The sequence below is a fragment of the Pteropus medius genome, unplaced genomic scaffold (assembly GCF_902729225.1).
Source record: "Pteropus medius unplaced genomic scaffold, Ma_sr-lr_union100, whole genome shotgun sequence".
NCBI lineage: Eukaryota > Metazoa > Chordata > Mammalia > Chiroptera > Pteropodidae > Pteropus > Pteropus medius.
Window position 1 is genome coordinate 757,089 of NW_024342648.1, and position 13,905 is coordinate 770,993.

The window sequence follows — 13,905 nt, forward strand, 5'->3', positions numbered from 1 at the left end:
ATGTCGGCCAAGATACAGAGCAACAGGAACTCTCAGTCACTCCTTGTGGGAGCGCAATGGGTACAAGCACTTTGGAAAAGCATCCGGTAAGATCGTAAAGCTGAAATCACGCATACCGAATGGCCCAGCAATTGCACTCCTGGGTGTGTCCTTGGGAGACAGACACACTAATGTTCCCAATAACCAATGGCTAGAAACAATGCACCTGTCCATCGATAGCAGAATGTGTAAGCGAACTGTAATATAGTCGACAATATACTACTATACAGCATTGAAAATGAACCACAGCCTTGAAACATGAATGAGTGAGTGTAATGTTGAACAAAAGAAACCAAACACAGAAGAAGCCATACTATACAGGGTTCCGTTCGTATAGAGTTCAAAAGCAGGCAAAATAAAATGATGTTGTTCAGGGATGCATACACAGGCAGTAAAGCCGTAAAGAAAAGCATGTGCATTGGTCGCATAAATGTCAGGATAACGGTTCCCACTAGGGTGGGAGAAGGGGACGGGGATTGAGAGAGACACGTGGAGGCCAGGGTGCTTGACTTGACTTGTAGTTAAATGTGTGTTCACCTTATCATCACTTCCTAAACTGTATGTTGATGTTTTCTATACCTTTATGTATGTATGCTGGATTCCACAATTAAAAGTTTTAAAATGTTCAATAGATGAATTTATTAGCAGGTTAGAAATGGCTGGAGAAAGAATTAGTAAATTGTAAAGAAAGCATCTAGAATATGGCACGGAGGCACGAAGAGAGAAAATTTGAAAAACAATGAAAAATAGACGACATGGAAGATAGAGTTAAAAAGCCTAAGAAAAAAAATCTAATTGCTATCCCAGAGAGAGAAGACAGAATGTGGCAGTGGCAAGATTTAAAGAGATAATCACTAAGAACTTTCCAGAACTGATGAAAGACACAAATCCATAATTCAAGAAGCCTACTTAATCCAAACAGGAAGAACAGAAATAGATCTATACCTAGACACGAGATCTTAAAAACAGCCAGATTTTAAAATCTGATTATCTTTAAAACCATGACTTTTAGACTGAGAGCTGACTTCTCAATGGCATCAATGAAATCCAGAAGAGAGCTGAATAACGATTTTCAATGTGCCAAGAGAATAACTGTCAGAGAGAGAAAAAAATAGGTCACATTCAAACATTCAAAATCAGGAGTCAGAATGTCTTCAAACTTTTCGGGAAAGCAATGGGACCTAGAACACAAAGAACTAATGCCTTCCAAATTTGGGCGGGTGGGGAGATGATTTTTCAACCTAGAATTGTGCACCCAAACTGTCCATTGTAAGGTTAGAATAAAGACATTTTCTGACATGAAAGTTCTCAAATAGTTTACCTCTTCTGCATTCTTTCTCTGGAAACTACTAGAGAAGGTATGCCAACAAAGTCAGAGAGGAACCTAAGGGGTAGGGATGAGATGTATGAAGCAAGGGCCCCAAGCCAAAAGAGAGGCAAATGCAACCTCCAGGATGATGGCAGTGGAGCCCAGCCTGGCAGCTGGAGAGAGGGCCTGGAGGGCAAGTCAAAATGCTCCAGGAGAGAGAGTGCCGATGGAATGAAATGCCAGGCATCTCTGAGCAGCTGCAGAGGAGATGTAGATAGTTGGTGGGAGTACTGACCTATGAATACATATCAGAGAACAAGCAACACAGGGATTGGGGGAGATAATGTTAACTCTAAAGAAAACAAAGCGTTGAAAGAGAAAGGAAACGTCATCAGAGTAATTACTCAGTTGTGACCAGTGTTCCCATGGACTTGATAATGTGAACACCAAGGAGTGATCTAACCCAAATCATTGTATACCGTACTGGAAGGACTGGGAAGGGGGGGCAAGGGTGAAAGAGCTATATCACCGTCCTTTATAGTGAGAAGTCATTTGATAATTCCTAAGATATATATATTAAAAAAAAAAAAGAAAAACAAAAAAAATGCACTATAAACAATTTATTTAGAGAACCGGAGGCAAATGCTATAAGAAATAGCTAAAAGGGTGGAGAGTGGTCAGTTCTGGAGAGTGGATGATTGGGCGGGTGGGTGGAAGCCAGGGATTGCTATTTTTTTTGTTACGAAACTTGTAGAACCATTTAACTCTTTGGACAAGTGGCTGGCAAACTGCGGCCTGGTTTTATACAGGTGTGAGCTAAGCGTGGTTTTTACACTTTTAAGTGATGGAACAAATCAGAAAAAGATTTTGCGACATGTGAAAATTACATGAGATTCAAATTTCAGGGTCCATAAACAAAGTGTGATTGGCACATAGCCACTCTCATTCATTTACATATCGTCCCTGGTTGCACTTGAACCATCACAACGGCCAAGCAGAGTAGCTGCAACAGAGAACATGTGGCCTCAGATATTTACTATCTGGCCCTTTACAGAAAAAGTATGCTGACCCCTGCTTTAAAGTATGTTTATATACGCCATTGATAAGTGAAGGAACTAAATAATTGTTTAAAAAGGAAATAGGGAAAATTAAAGTTTGTTAATGACTTGTCGTGTTGGGAATTTTGCAGATATCCCAGAACACTCAAAATTGAGAGAAGAATGTTGGTGGAAAAATTAAAGGAAAAGGCCAGATACATAACATCCAAATAACGAAGAGGATACAAAAAAATGGAACTTGATTAATCCCAAAACAGGAAAGAAAGAAGGAAAAGAAACAAGGCACCATGATAAATAGAAAATATAAAATAGAATGTCAATAAGATGTGATTAGCAATGGCGATCTGCCATGTTCTTGAGAAGACTTAATATTATGTATATGTCGGCTTTCTACATATCGACCTAAAAATTCAATGAAACCCCAATTAAAAATCTAATGGGGTCTATGGCCATACCTCCCTGAATGTGCCCAATCCCGTCTGATCTTGGAAGCTAAGCAGGGTCGGGCCTAGTTAGTACTTGGATGGGAGACCACCTAGGAAGACCAGGAGCTGGAGGCATTAAAAAAAAATCTGACAGGAATGTCTTATGAATCTTAAAATAGCTATTTCAAAATTTGTTTGGAAGAAAAAATGCACAAAAAAGTTAAGAAATTTTTGAAAAATATTAATAAATGTGGTCTCGAGACAACTGGTTATTTGAATAAAATTAAGGTAGAGTGTTTCCATATACACGACAATAAAGTCAAGACAGAATAAAGAACTAAACATAAAAATGAAACTGTAAAAGTATTAAAATGATATAATAGGGTATTTAAAATAAGCTTTGTGTACAGAAGACCTTTCTAAACAAGATTTAAACCAAAATGCCATAAAACATAAAAGTGTTTAATACATTCTTATGGAGAAAAAAGCATGAAGCTTAAAAAGAAGCAACACTTAGGTTTTGGTTCAAACACCTGCTTCTTCTTAAAAATTAAGGATCTGTTAACTTTTTTTTTAAAAGCAGCAGATTGAGAAAAAAATTGCAATATCTCTAATAGGTAAAAGTCTAACATAATATACAGATAAGTCCTACAAATTGAGAAGCTAAAAAGAAATAATCCAATACAAAAGCAGTGAGGGATTGCAATAGCCAATTCAGAAAGGACGAACTACGAATGGCAATAAATGTATGATAAATGTGCAAGGAACTTGGGGAAACGTAAATCAAAGCAATGATTAAATACGATTTTCTCATCCACCAGGATGCCGCGCATTAAAAAGGCTAACAATATCCAGCGTAGGTGAGGATGTGGGGAAATGAGTACTCATGTACACAGCAAGTAGGAACACACATAGGGGCGGGGTTATTCTTGAGACATCAGTAGTATCGATGAAAATTTCAATGCACGAACCCATTAACCAGACAAGAACGTGGACACCTAACCGCATTCAGGGACACTTGGGGCTCTCGGGAGCTCAGCAGTTTTGACGATGTTCGCCAGGGGTTGAAGTTAGGGTATAGTGTCGTGGAGATAGTGCCACTGGGAGCCCTGCCGATTCTTGGTAGACCATCTCGAAGTCAGAGTGGCCTTGAAGATGGGGACTTTCACCCAGAATGTCAAGGAGTCCCCTCACTTAGGCTCAAAATTGAGAGAATTTTGGGCTAGCGTTGGGCTACTGCCACCTAAACAGTCCCAGGGGTCTTGCCACAGAGAAGGTTCTAGGAAGAGGAGGTCAGCACAGAGACACCATACTGTCTCGGAACCCTCAGCCTTCTCATCTGCTGAGGAGCCGACTTGGAGGCTGGGCTGCTATGGGATACGAGGACCCACAAACCGTAAAATTCCAGTGTGGCTTTTTTTAAGACTGATGAAACACGCAAAACAAACGTCGCCATTGTAACTATTTTAAAGTGTGTGAGTCGGTTGCCCCTTTACTTCTTTCATCACGTTGTGCAACCACACCGTCTTTCATAACTTTTTGATCACCCCAAAAGTAGACCCTGGACCCACTTACGGAGGCAGTCCTCTTTGAATTAATAGCACGAGGAAGTTATAAAGAAATTTTTCCGAATAATGTCCAATATACAAATAAGAAATGTTCAAAATTCATTGAAATGGGCACGCGGAGGGAGACACAGGACGGAGTCGCGCGCGGATGCGCGCGCGCGGAGGAAGCCGCAGTTGAGGGAGCCGCAGCGGAAGGAGCCACGCAGCGGAAGGAGCCACGCAGCGGAAGGAGCCACGCAGCGGAGAGAACGGTGCACGGCGGCGAACGGCACGCGGAGGGATCCGCGCGTGGAGAGTACTTGACGGACTACAGAACGCACTCCCCGCCATTTGCTCTTCAGACGCCGAAGAGTTCACATCTATGGCTGGTGCTGAGGCGAGCGCTACCATGGCCGAAGAAGGCAAGCCTGACGCCAAAACTGTCCAGGTGCTGCGGGACATGGCCAATCGTCTGCGCATCCACTCCATCAGGGCCACGTGCGCCTCGAGCTTCGGGTAAGGCCCCTTCGTCGAAGCCCTCATGGCGCCGAGCGGTAGCCCCAACAGCGATGGCGGCGTGAGCAGAGGGAGGCGTCCGGCCTGGGTGGGCTTGGTTGTAGTGGGCCGATTTAGGGCTACTGGGTCTCGGCTACCACCCCTAGATACTAGCCAGACATGGCTGCCGTTGGCTGACTTAGAGGCCAGCCTCGTGCTCAGGCACCCACACTAAGATGCCCTCTTGTGGTTGAAGTTGGTAGCCCCCCCAGAAGCGACGCGGGTGGGCCGACGGGCCGGCCGGGCGAGGGGGGCGGGCTGGCGGCCGGGCTGACCGTCGGGGGGCGAGCTGGGCCGGCCGACGGCCGGGGAGGGGGCGGGCGGGCGGGGCGCTGGGCCCGGGCCGGCGAGGGGCGGGCGGAGCCCGGTAGGCGAAGGGCGGCGGGCTGAGGCAATCCTGAGTTGAGAGGGGAGGACCCTTCGCTTTGCCCTCGACGTCCGGGTCCCGAAACGCCAGCACATGGAAATTTAAAGAATTTAAGGCCTAAAAGGGGGGCCGTTGGGTCTTCCTGCATTTTGTTAAAGATTTTCGCGTCCGTATTCCTAAAAAATGTTAGCGGTTTTCTCGTTAGGTGTTTGTCTGGTTTTAGTGTATAAGGACAGTGGTGGGTTCAGAAGGATTTGAAATGTTCTTCAGTTTCTTCGGAAGAGTTTGAGGAGTGACGTTCATTGTTTAGAAATTTGATGGGATTCACCAATAAGGCCATCAGGTCCAGAGTTTTTGTCAGGCAGGTTTTTGAATATTGACTCAATTTCCTTATTCGTAATGGGTTTATTCTGATTTTTTATTTCTTTGTGATTCAGTCTTAAGTTTACTGTTCCTAGAATTTCTAGGCTAGCCCATTTATTGACGTAAAGTTGTTCACAGTACTTTTTGTAGTCTTTATTTTTGTGGAATCGGTAGTAATGTCCTTATTTTTATTTCTGAAACAATTAGTAATTTCAAATCTGGTTTAGTAATTTCCCTGTTTTTATTTACCAATCTAGCTAAAGTTTTGTTAATTTTTTCAAAGAACCAACTTTTGTCGATTTTTTGTTTTCCTAGTTATTTTAATTATGCTCTTAACCTTTTTCTGGTAGCTTTGGGTTTAGTTCTTTTTCTAATTCAGAAATTGTAAAGTTGGGTTTTTGATTTGAGGTGTTTCTTTTTTAATACGTTCGCAGCTATAAATTTCTCCTAGCACTGCTTTTGCTGCATCTCACAAATTTTGGTATGTTGTTTTCTAATTTGTGATTTTTTTCTTTGGCCCATTGGTTGTTTAAGACCTGTCTTTTTTTGGATGATTTTTACACTTTCATTTTGCTCCTTTCACCTTCAGAATTAATGGTTTGCATTTTCTATAGGTCTAACAATTTTTAAATTCAAAGCATCCTTGCAAGGCAGGAGGTTTAAGTCTCCATTTTCTATATTCTGAAACTTTAAAAGAGATTGTTAATACACACAAGCTAGACTGAATTCTTACTCTTCCAACAGTTGGGGCAGGGCTCCAGAGAATTGGTTTCTGTCCTCTCTTAATAAAATTCATTTTAGGTAGTAGAATGGGATCTTCATGGTGTTTCTTTTTTAAAAACTTTTCCCCTAGGTGTATTGAGATACAACTGACAGCACTGTATAAGTTTGAGGTATAGGGTGTAATGATTTAACTTACATATATTATGAAACGAGTACCACGATAAGTTTAGTTATCCATTTAATACAGATAAAAAAAATTTTTTAATTGTTTTCTCCTTCTGATGAGAATTCTTAGGATCTTAACAATTCTTAACCACTTTCAAATGTACCACACAGTGGCGTTAACTGTAGTCATCTTGTGCATTACAGGGAGTTCCTACCTTTTGATCACCTACCTCCAGTTCCCCTTCCCCTAACCCCGGCGTCTGGTACCATGAGTCTGATGATGTCTTTTTTTTGTTTGTTTTGTTTTAGATTCTACATATAAGTGAAATCATATGATATTCGGAGGTTTTTTTTTTTTGGTCTGATTTATTTCACTTAATGCTCTCAAGGTCCATCCATGTTGTTGCAAATGTCATAATTTTCTTTTTTATGGTTGAATGATAGTTCATTGTATACATGTACTACGTCTTCTTTATACATTCCATGGACACTTAGGTTGTTTCCATGTCTTGGCTATTGTAAATAATGCTGCTGTGAACATGGGGGGTGGTGCAGATATCTCTTCAACGTAGTGTTTTCATTTCTTTTGGATCTATTCCTAGAAGCGGAATTGATGGATCATATGGTAATTCTATTTTTAATATTTTGAGGGTCTTCCATACTGTTTTCCATAGTGGCTGCACCAATTTACATTCCCACCAACAGTGAACAAGGGTTCTTTTTTCTCCACATTCTCACCAACACTTATCTTTTGTCTTTTTCATGATAGCCATTCTAACAGGTATGAGGTGATATCTTCCTGTTGTTTCGATTTGGATTTCCCTGATGATTAGTGATATTGAGCAACTTTTCATTTACTTGTTGGCCATTTGAATATCTTCTTTGGGAAAATGTCTATTCAGGTCCTTTGACCATTTTTAATTTGTTTTTTTTTTTGCTGTTGTGAGTATTTTATATTTTTTGGATATTAATCCCTTAGAGATATGGTTTGCAAATATTTTTCCCATATGGTAGATTGTCTTTTTCATTTTGTTGATGATTTTCTTTGCTGTGCAGAAGTTTTAGTTTGGTGTAGTCCCATTTGTTTATTTTTATTTTGTTACTTGAGCTGTAGGTGACATCCAAAAAATCATTACAGAGATCTATGCCAAGGAGCTTTTTTTCTGTTTTCTCCTAGGAATTTAATGGTTTCCAGACTTACCTTTAATTCTTAATTCATTTCAAGTTAATTTCTGCAAGTATTGTAAGATAAGGGTTTAGTTTCATTTATTTACACATGAATATTCAATTTTCTCAGCACCGTTTATTAAAGGGACTATTTCTCCATTGAGTATTCTTGGTTCCCTTGTCAAATATTAGTTGACCATATTTGCATGGGTTTGTTTCTACTTCATGGTCTTTATGATTAACGATATCACAAATGAATTCAAGCGTGGAAAAATGTTTAAGTGTTTACGGGGTCATCAGGTAAACTTGCCCCAAGTACCTAGGTGCTCCATTGATAGGAGGAGACTGGCCTTGGAGGTCTCGCTTTCCACAGGAAGAGAGGCTATGAAGTTACTGGGCCTTAAAGTATCTTTGAAAGCTGCGAGCTTGGGAGGCAGTGGCCCTGCATCCCTTTCCTTTGTCTGGATTCTTCCAGGGCTGGAAGTAATGACTGGTGCTTCTAGTCTGAGGAGACCATGTGCTGAAAAGCCTTCTCATGCACCGTGTCCCTTACTTATGAGAATGACCTATGCCATGTCTGTTTTTCAGCCACCCCACATCATGCAGCAGTGCTGCTGAGATCATGTCTGTGCTGTTCTTCTACGTCATGAGATATAAACAAGCAGAGCCAGAGAACCCAGACAATGATCGATTCATCCTCTCCAAGGTAAGCTGGCATGAGAGCCCAGAGCCTGCTCAGATGCTTACTTCTTAAACTTGTTTTTAAAGCCACCATGTGGCAACAAGGCCTGAAATGGGCTCTGTTTATCCTTTTGGTTCTTTCTTTGTCTCACATCTTAGTTCATTCATGCTGCTGTAACAAAATACCGTGGACTGGATGGTTTATAAACAATAGAAATTTATTTTTCACAGCCTTGGAGACGAAGTCCAAAATCAAGGCACCAGCATGGTCATGTTCTAGTGAGGGCCTTCTACCTGGCCACAGACTTCTCATTGTATTCTCACATAGTAGAAGTGTTCTCTCTAGGATTTCTTTTATAAGGACACGAATCCCACACTTGAAGGTTCTGTTCTCATGATCTAAGCACCACCCAAAGGCCTCATCTCCTTATAGTATCTCCTTGGGTATTAAATTTTCAACATGGATTTGGGAGGGAGGGCACAAACATTCAGACCATCACACCCTATAAAGGTCTAAAGGGCGTTCTAGTGAGGACTGCGTGGTGGGAAGGATGACTTGTGGCAACTGGCTGCCCTTCCTTTCCTTTGATGGTGCCCCTCCTCACATCAGCTAGCACTAAAGCCCCCCAGGCAGAGTCATGATGTCCCCATCCTCTGCCACCTGGACAGAGGTGGGCAACATCAGCAGATCCAACTTGCTAAGCTCAAAGAAAATTGATTGAATTTGGAGGGACATTCCACCCCTGCCCGTCATCTTTCTCTTCCATTTCTGCAGCTATGACTTAACACCAATGGGGGACTTTCTCATTAGACTAGGTATAGTGCCAGGTACCTCATGACATTGGGGGACAGGAAAGAAAAGGGGTGTTAAAAGCAAGGTCAATCTAGAAGGCTGGAGTTCTTTTAACGTTATCCGAAAGTTTGCTGCGTCTTTATCAAATCATTCAAAACTCAGTTTATAGAGCACCAGGTAAAAACAGAAACCTCAGATGTGGGCAGCAGGAAGTAGTTTAAAGACAAAGTCAGAATAGGGATCAGGCCAAAGTATCTGGGGTTGTAGTTATGACTCATCTTGGTATCTGAAACGTAATCTCGAACAAGGTTTGGTGAAAGATAAGTAAAATGTGTAGAAAGAGATGAAGCAAAAGTGGTTCATTAGTAACAGTTGGTGAATCTAGGTGAAGAGCACATGGGACTCCATTGTACTCTTCTTCCCCCTTCTCTACAAACTAGAACTTCCTTGAAAATAAACATCAAACAAATAGGGGTGTACAGAGACAGTATGAGTGTTCAGGTCTCCACTTTAGAAAAAGGAAAGGTGCTTAGACTACTCCATTACCACTGCTAGCCCATCAGATGTTTGGAATAATTGGCCTTAGAGGAATAAAGATGCTTTCTGGTGTGCAGTAGCAGGCTGGGCACTGTTTCAGCTGCCAGAATTTGTGTTCATCAGATTTAAGCAGCAGTTAAAATTGGAAGAAAAGAGAAAACACAAGAATGTGGTCCACTTTGGCTCTGGCTGGGAATGGTGTAAATGGACCCACTACAGGTAGAGGAGCCCAGGGTTCACATGATCAGTGTTTCCAGGACACGAGTGTCTAACGCAGACAACTTCATTAGAGGGCTAACTTTTGAAGTCTGGCAGTGTCATTGTAAGGTGCTTGGTTTCCCTTAGAGCCCTCACGATGCTGAAGGCTGGGGAGCGGGGGTTTGCAATGCCCCCACACCACCCCCAGACATTTGTGTTTATCAGTACATTTGTTTTCTCCAGCCAAGGTGGCCTGCAAAGTAACCAGAAGACTTTTCTGTAAGCTTGTTTTCGAAGTGCTCTTTGTGCTGGAACAAAGATGACAACGTGAAAAAGAAATCTTTCTTTTCTAGGTGCATGTAGCACGTCGTACACATCTTTATTCTAGCTTTTGGCCACTTTCAATTGTGAGTGTCTCCCTCCATAGCATAAGGGTTCTTGGAGAAGAGAAAGGAACCCATGTAGGAACACTTCCGCCATGCCAGCATCATGCTTGTGCCCCCACCAGTCTTCTCAATTCTACAGCCTCCTGATGCCTGAGTGAAGCTTTGAGGAGGTGATTTCACTTGCCTCACTTTAAAGCCAGGGAGAAGCAAAGTTGGTCTGAGTGCCCAGACAGTCCAAGGGCATGCAAGGCAACTGGGAGCCAGAATTTGTTCCAGGAGTAAGGTAGGAGCCATAGGGAGGAGGATGGAGCTAAAGGTGTCATTAGAGACTTGAGTGGGATAGGTATGTGGGGGAGATGCAAATGAGGGGATAAAGCCCAAAGCCGGAACGGAAGGTCAAGAGCCCTGGGAGGAGCAGAGGAATTAGGTGGAGAAGGAAAGGAGAGGAACCTGAGACTGACAAGTACTCATCTATGGTAGTGACAGCACACACCAATCTCTGCTTGAATGGAGAAGGGGACAGACAAGAAACCTGTTAATAGATAGCTAGCATTTCAGATGAGGCTGAGTATCCTGGATCCAAGAGAAGTAGAAGGGTAGGGGGTAGTAATTGAAAGAGATGGTCCAGGAAGGCCTTGATGCTGACATTCAAGCAGAGATTTGGAAGGGGTGAGGAAATGAGTTGTGTACCTATTTAGGCACAAGCACTGAGTACTTGGGAAAGAGAAAGCCGCAAGTGCTAAGGCCCTGAGGTAGGTCTGTACCCAGTGCATTCAAGGGGCAGCAAGGAGGCCAGTGCACCCAGAGTGGTGGGGGGGTGGGAGGATAAAAGGTGATGGAGGCCAGCGTGGACAGGTCGGTGTGAGAACTTGGGCTCTACTTGGCACAAGGTGATGAGACCTTGGACAGTTCTAGGCAGAGAGCTATGAGTGGACTTAGGTTTTAACAGGCTCCCCCTGGTAGCTGTGCTGAGAATGGCTATGGAGGAGCAGGGAGGCCACTGCAGTGATGGAAGGGAGACATGTTTGTGGCCAGACCAAGATGGTGGCGGTGGAAGTGATGAATAAGTTCAGTGTATCTTAAGATCCTGTATTCTCCAAAAAGATGAACATTTGGTTTGTGTGTTGATGGATGGCAAGGCGCATGCTTAGGTTTTTTGCTTTGCTCTTGTGCTCTGTTTAGGCTGCCACGTGGAGGAAAATCTCTACGTTCCCAAAGCTCCAGTCACCCTTGCAACATTGCATTTATTACCTATGGCTCCCCTGTCTGTGATGTTGATCTGAGTGTAATGAAGAGGAAGTCACTCCACAGGATGGGAGGAGGGGCCACTCTGAGGAGCTGCCTATGCTTGGTGCCAGAAGTTGGCCTGACACTCAACTTCCTGATACCCATGTTCTACAGATGCACCTAGGTTCATTTGGTCCTTTCTCTTACAGAGACTGTCATTTGTTGATGTGGCAACCGGATGGCTTGGACAAGGACTCGGGGCTGCATGTGGAATGGCGTATACTGGCAAGTACTTTGACAGGGCCAGGTAAGGCACATCCCCAGAAACCACTTAACTGTTCCCACCCTACTCCCCAGGCACTTTGGCTTTATTTATAGCTCATTAGTTTGGGAAGACAGTGATTGTTTTGAAAGTTCAGGTTACCAAGCGTTCACACAGTAAAGAAATTGCACTTCTGGAAACTGTTCTAGCATCTCTGGTGGGGTTCTAAGTGTCTCTGGTTGGGTTCAAAGTGCTGCCTGCAGTATGAAAACCAGTTCATCAAGACTCTAGTCTTTCCTGAGAGAGACATCTTTCTGTTTTCCATCTCTTACTGAGCTTTACTACAGAATGAGCAGGTGGCACATTTGCCTTTGCATTAAGGACCCCTAAATGTTAATCAAAGGTCTTTTTCTCTGGGGTGGTTCCACCTTTCTGAAGACAGGTAGATCAGTGCCTTTCTTGCAGGGGCATGTGCCCAGCTGATGGTGATAGGGGAGCAAGGTGGGGGCAGGTGACAGGACGAGGGCAGGGTTCGTCATGGTAGTGTGTATGTTCTACTCCCGTGACTACCCTGGTGTGCCTGAATCCAGAGCCCTTCAGTCCCCAGTTTGAGCCTAGGTGGCCTCTCTGGAGGCAATTCGTGCTTCCTCCACTAAGGCAGCTGCCTCACTCCATTTCCCGTAAGTCAGTTAACATTTTTTACTGCTCGTTATTGCCTCTATTAGTCCCTATCCTGCAGTTAATCACTTTTTTAAACTTCACTTACAGCATTTTTGTGGGGTCTGCATTGTTTTATTGGTGTGTGTCATGTTTCTGCTGCGGAGGAATTAACTATTTACAACAACATAATGCTCTTGAGGTAGAATGTTTTGATTGTTATGATTATTGTAAATTTGTAAGATCAGAAGTAGGTGGCAGTGCTTAAAATGGAGCTTACCAGGAAACTGTATATGATGTAAATGTTTGGGTGTTTAAGGGAGCTGCTTTCTCCCTATCACCTCTTGTTTGTTGAACCCAGAGAAGTGGCATAGCCTTTACAGATGGGATGAGAAAACTAGTGAAAGGTGGAGCCCATCTTATGAGACCCAAGGTTTTTTAAAATTATTTTTCAATCACAATGGACATACAATATTGTATTAGTTTCAGATGTATAACATAGTGATTAAACTTCTCTGTAACTTACTAAGTGATCGCTCTGGTAAGTCCAGTACCCATTAGATACCATACATAGTTAATACAGTATTGACTAGATTCCCTATGCTGTACTCTCCATCCCTGCGACTGTTTTCTAAGTACCAATTTGTACTTAATCTCTTCCCCTTTTTGATTCAACCTCCCAAACCCCCTCCCATCTGGCAACCATCAGTTTGTTCTCTTTATGAGTCTGTTTCTGTTTTATTCATTTGTTTTTTTGGATTCCACATATAAGTGAAATCGTATGATACTTATCTTTGTCTGACTTATTTCTCTTAACAATATTCTCTAGATCCATCCATGTTGTTGCAGATGGCAAGACTTCATTCCTTTTTATGGCTGAGTAATATTCCATTGTATATATGTACCAGCTCTTCTTTATTCATTTAGTCATTGATGACACCCAGGTTGCCTCCATATTTTGGCTATTGTAAATAATGCTACAGCAAACAATAGGGATGCATATGTTTTTTCAAATTAGGGTTTTGGGTTTTTTTCAGATAAATACCCAGAAGTGGAATTGCTGGATCCTTCTTTGTTTCTTATAGCCTTTGTTTTAAAGTATTTTGTCTGATATGTATTGTTATCCCAGCTTTTTTGTTTGTTTTCATTTGCATGAAATATCTTTTTCCATCCATTTACCTTTGGTCTGTGTGTGTCTCATCTAAAGTGAGTCTCTTGTAGACAGCATATAGGGTTTTTTTAAAGATTTTTTCCTTCTCCATTCAGACACCTATGTCTTTTAATTGGAGCGCATAATCCATTTATATTTAAAGTAATTATTGTAGTTATTGCTTTTTTCTTATTCATATTTTTGCTGCTGTTGCTTCTTCAAAAAGTCCCTTTAACATTTCTTGTAATACTGGTTCGGTGGTGATGAGCTCCTTTAGCCTTTTTTTTGGGGGGGGG

General features: G+C 42.3%; 1 protein-coding gene and 1 pseudogene across 1 annotated transcript in view; both read left to right on the top strand.

Moving 5' to 3' along the window:
- The first annotated feature begins 2,847 nt into the window (after positions 1-2,847).
- On the top strand, positions 2,848-2,966 carry LOC120605957 (uncharacterized; annotated as a pseudogene).
- Positions 2,967-4,760: 1,794 nt separating this feature from the next.
- TKTL1 (transketolase like 1) overlaps positions 4,761-13,905 on the top strand; it is a 24,147-nt gene continuing 15,002 nt past the window's right edge. The window contains exons 1-3 of the mRNA XM_039866997.1: positions 4,761-4,894; positions 8,307-8,424; positions 11,750-11,847. Of these exons, the coding sequence (XP_039722931.1) occupies positions 4,761-4,894; positions 8,307-8,424; positions 11,750-11,847 (350 nt within the window). The remainder of the gene's footprint in view (positions 4,895-8,306; positions 8,425-11,749; positions 11,848-13,905) is intronic.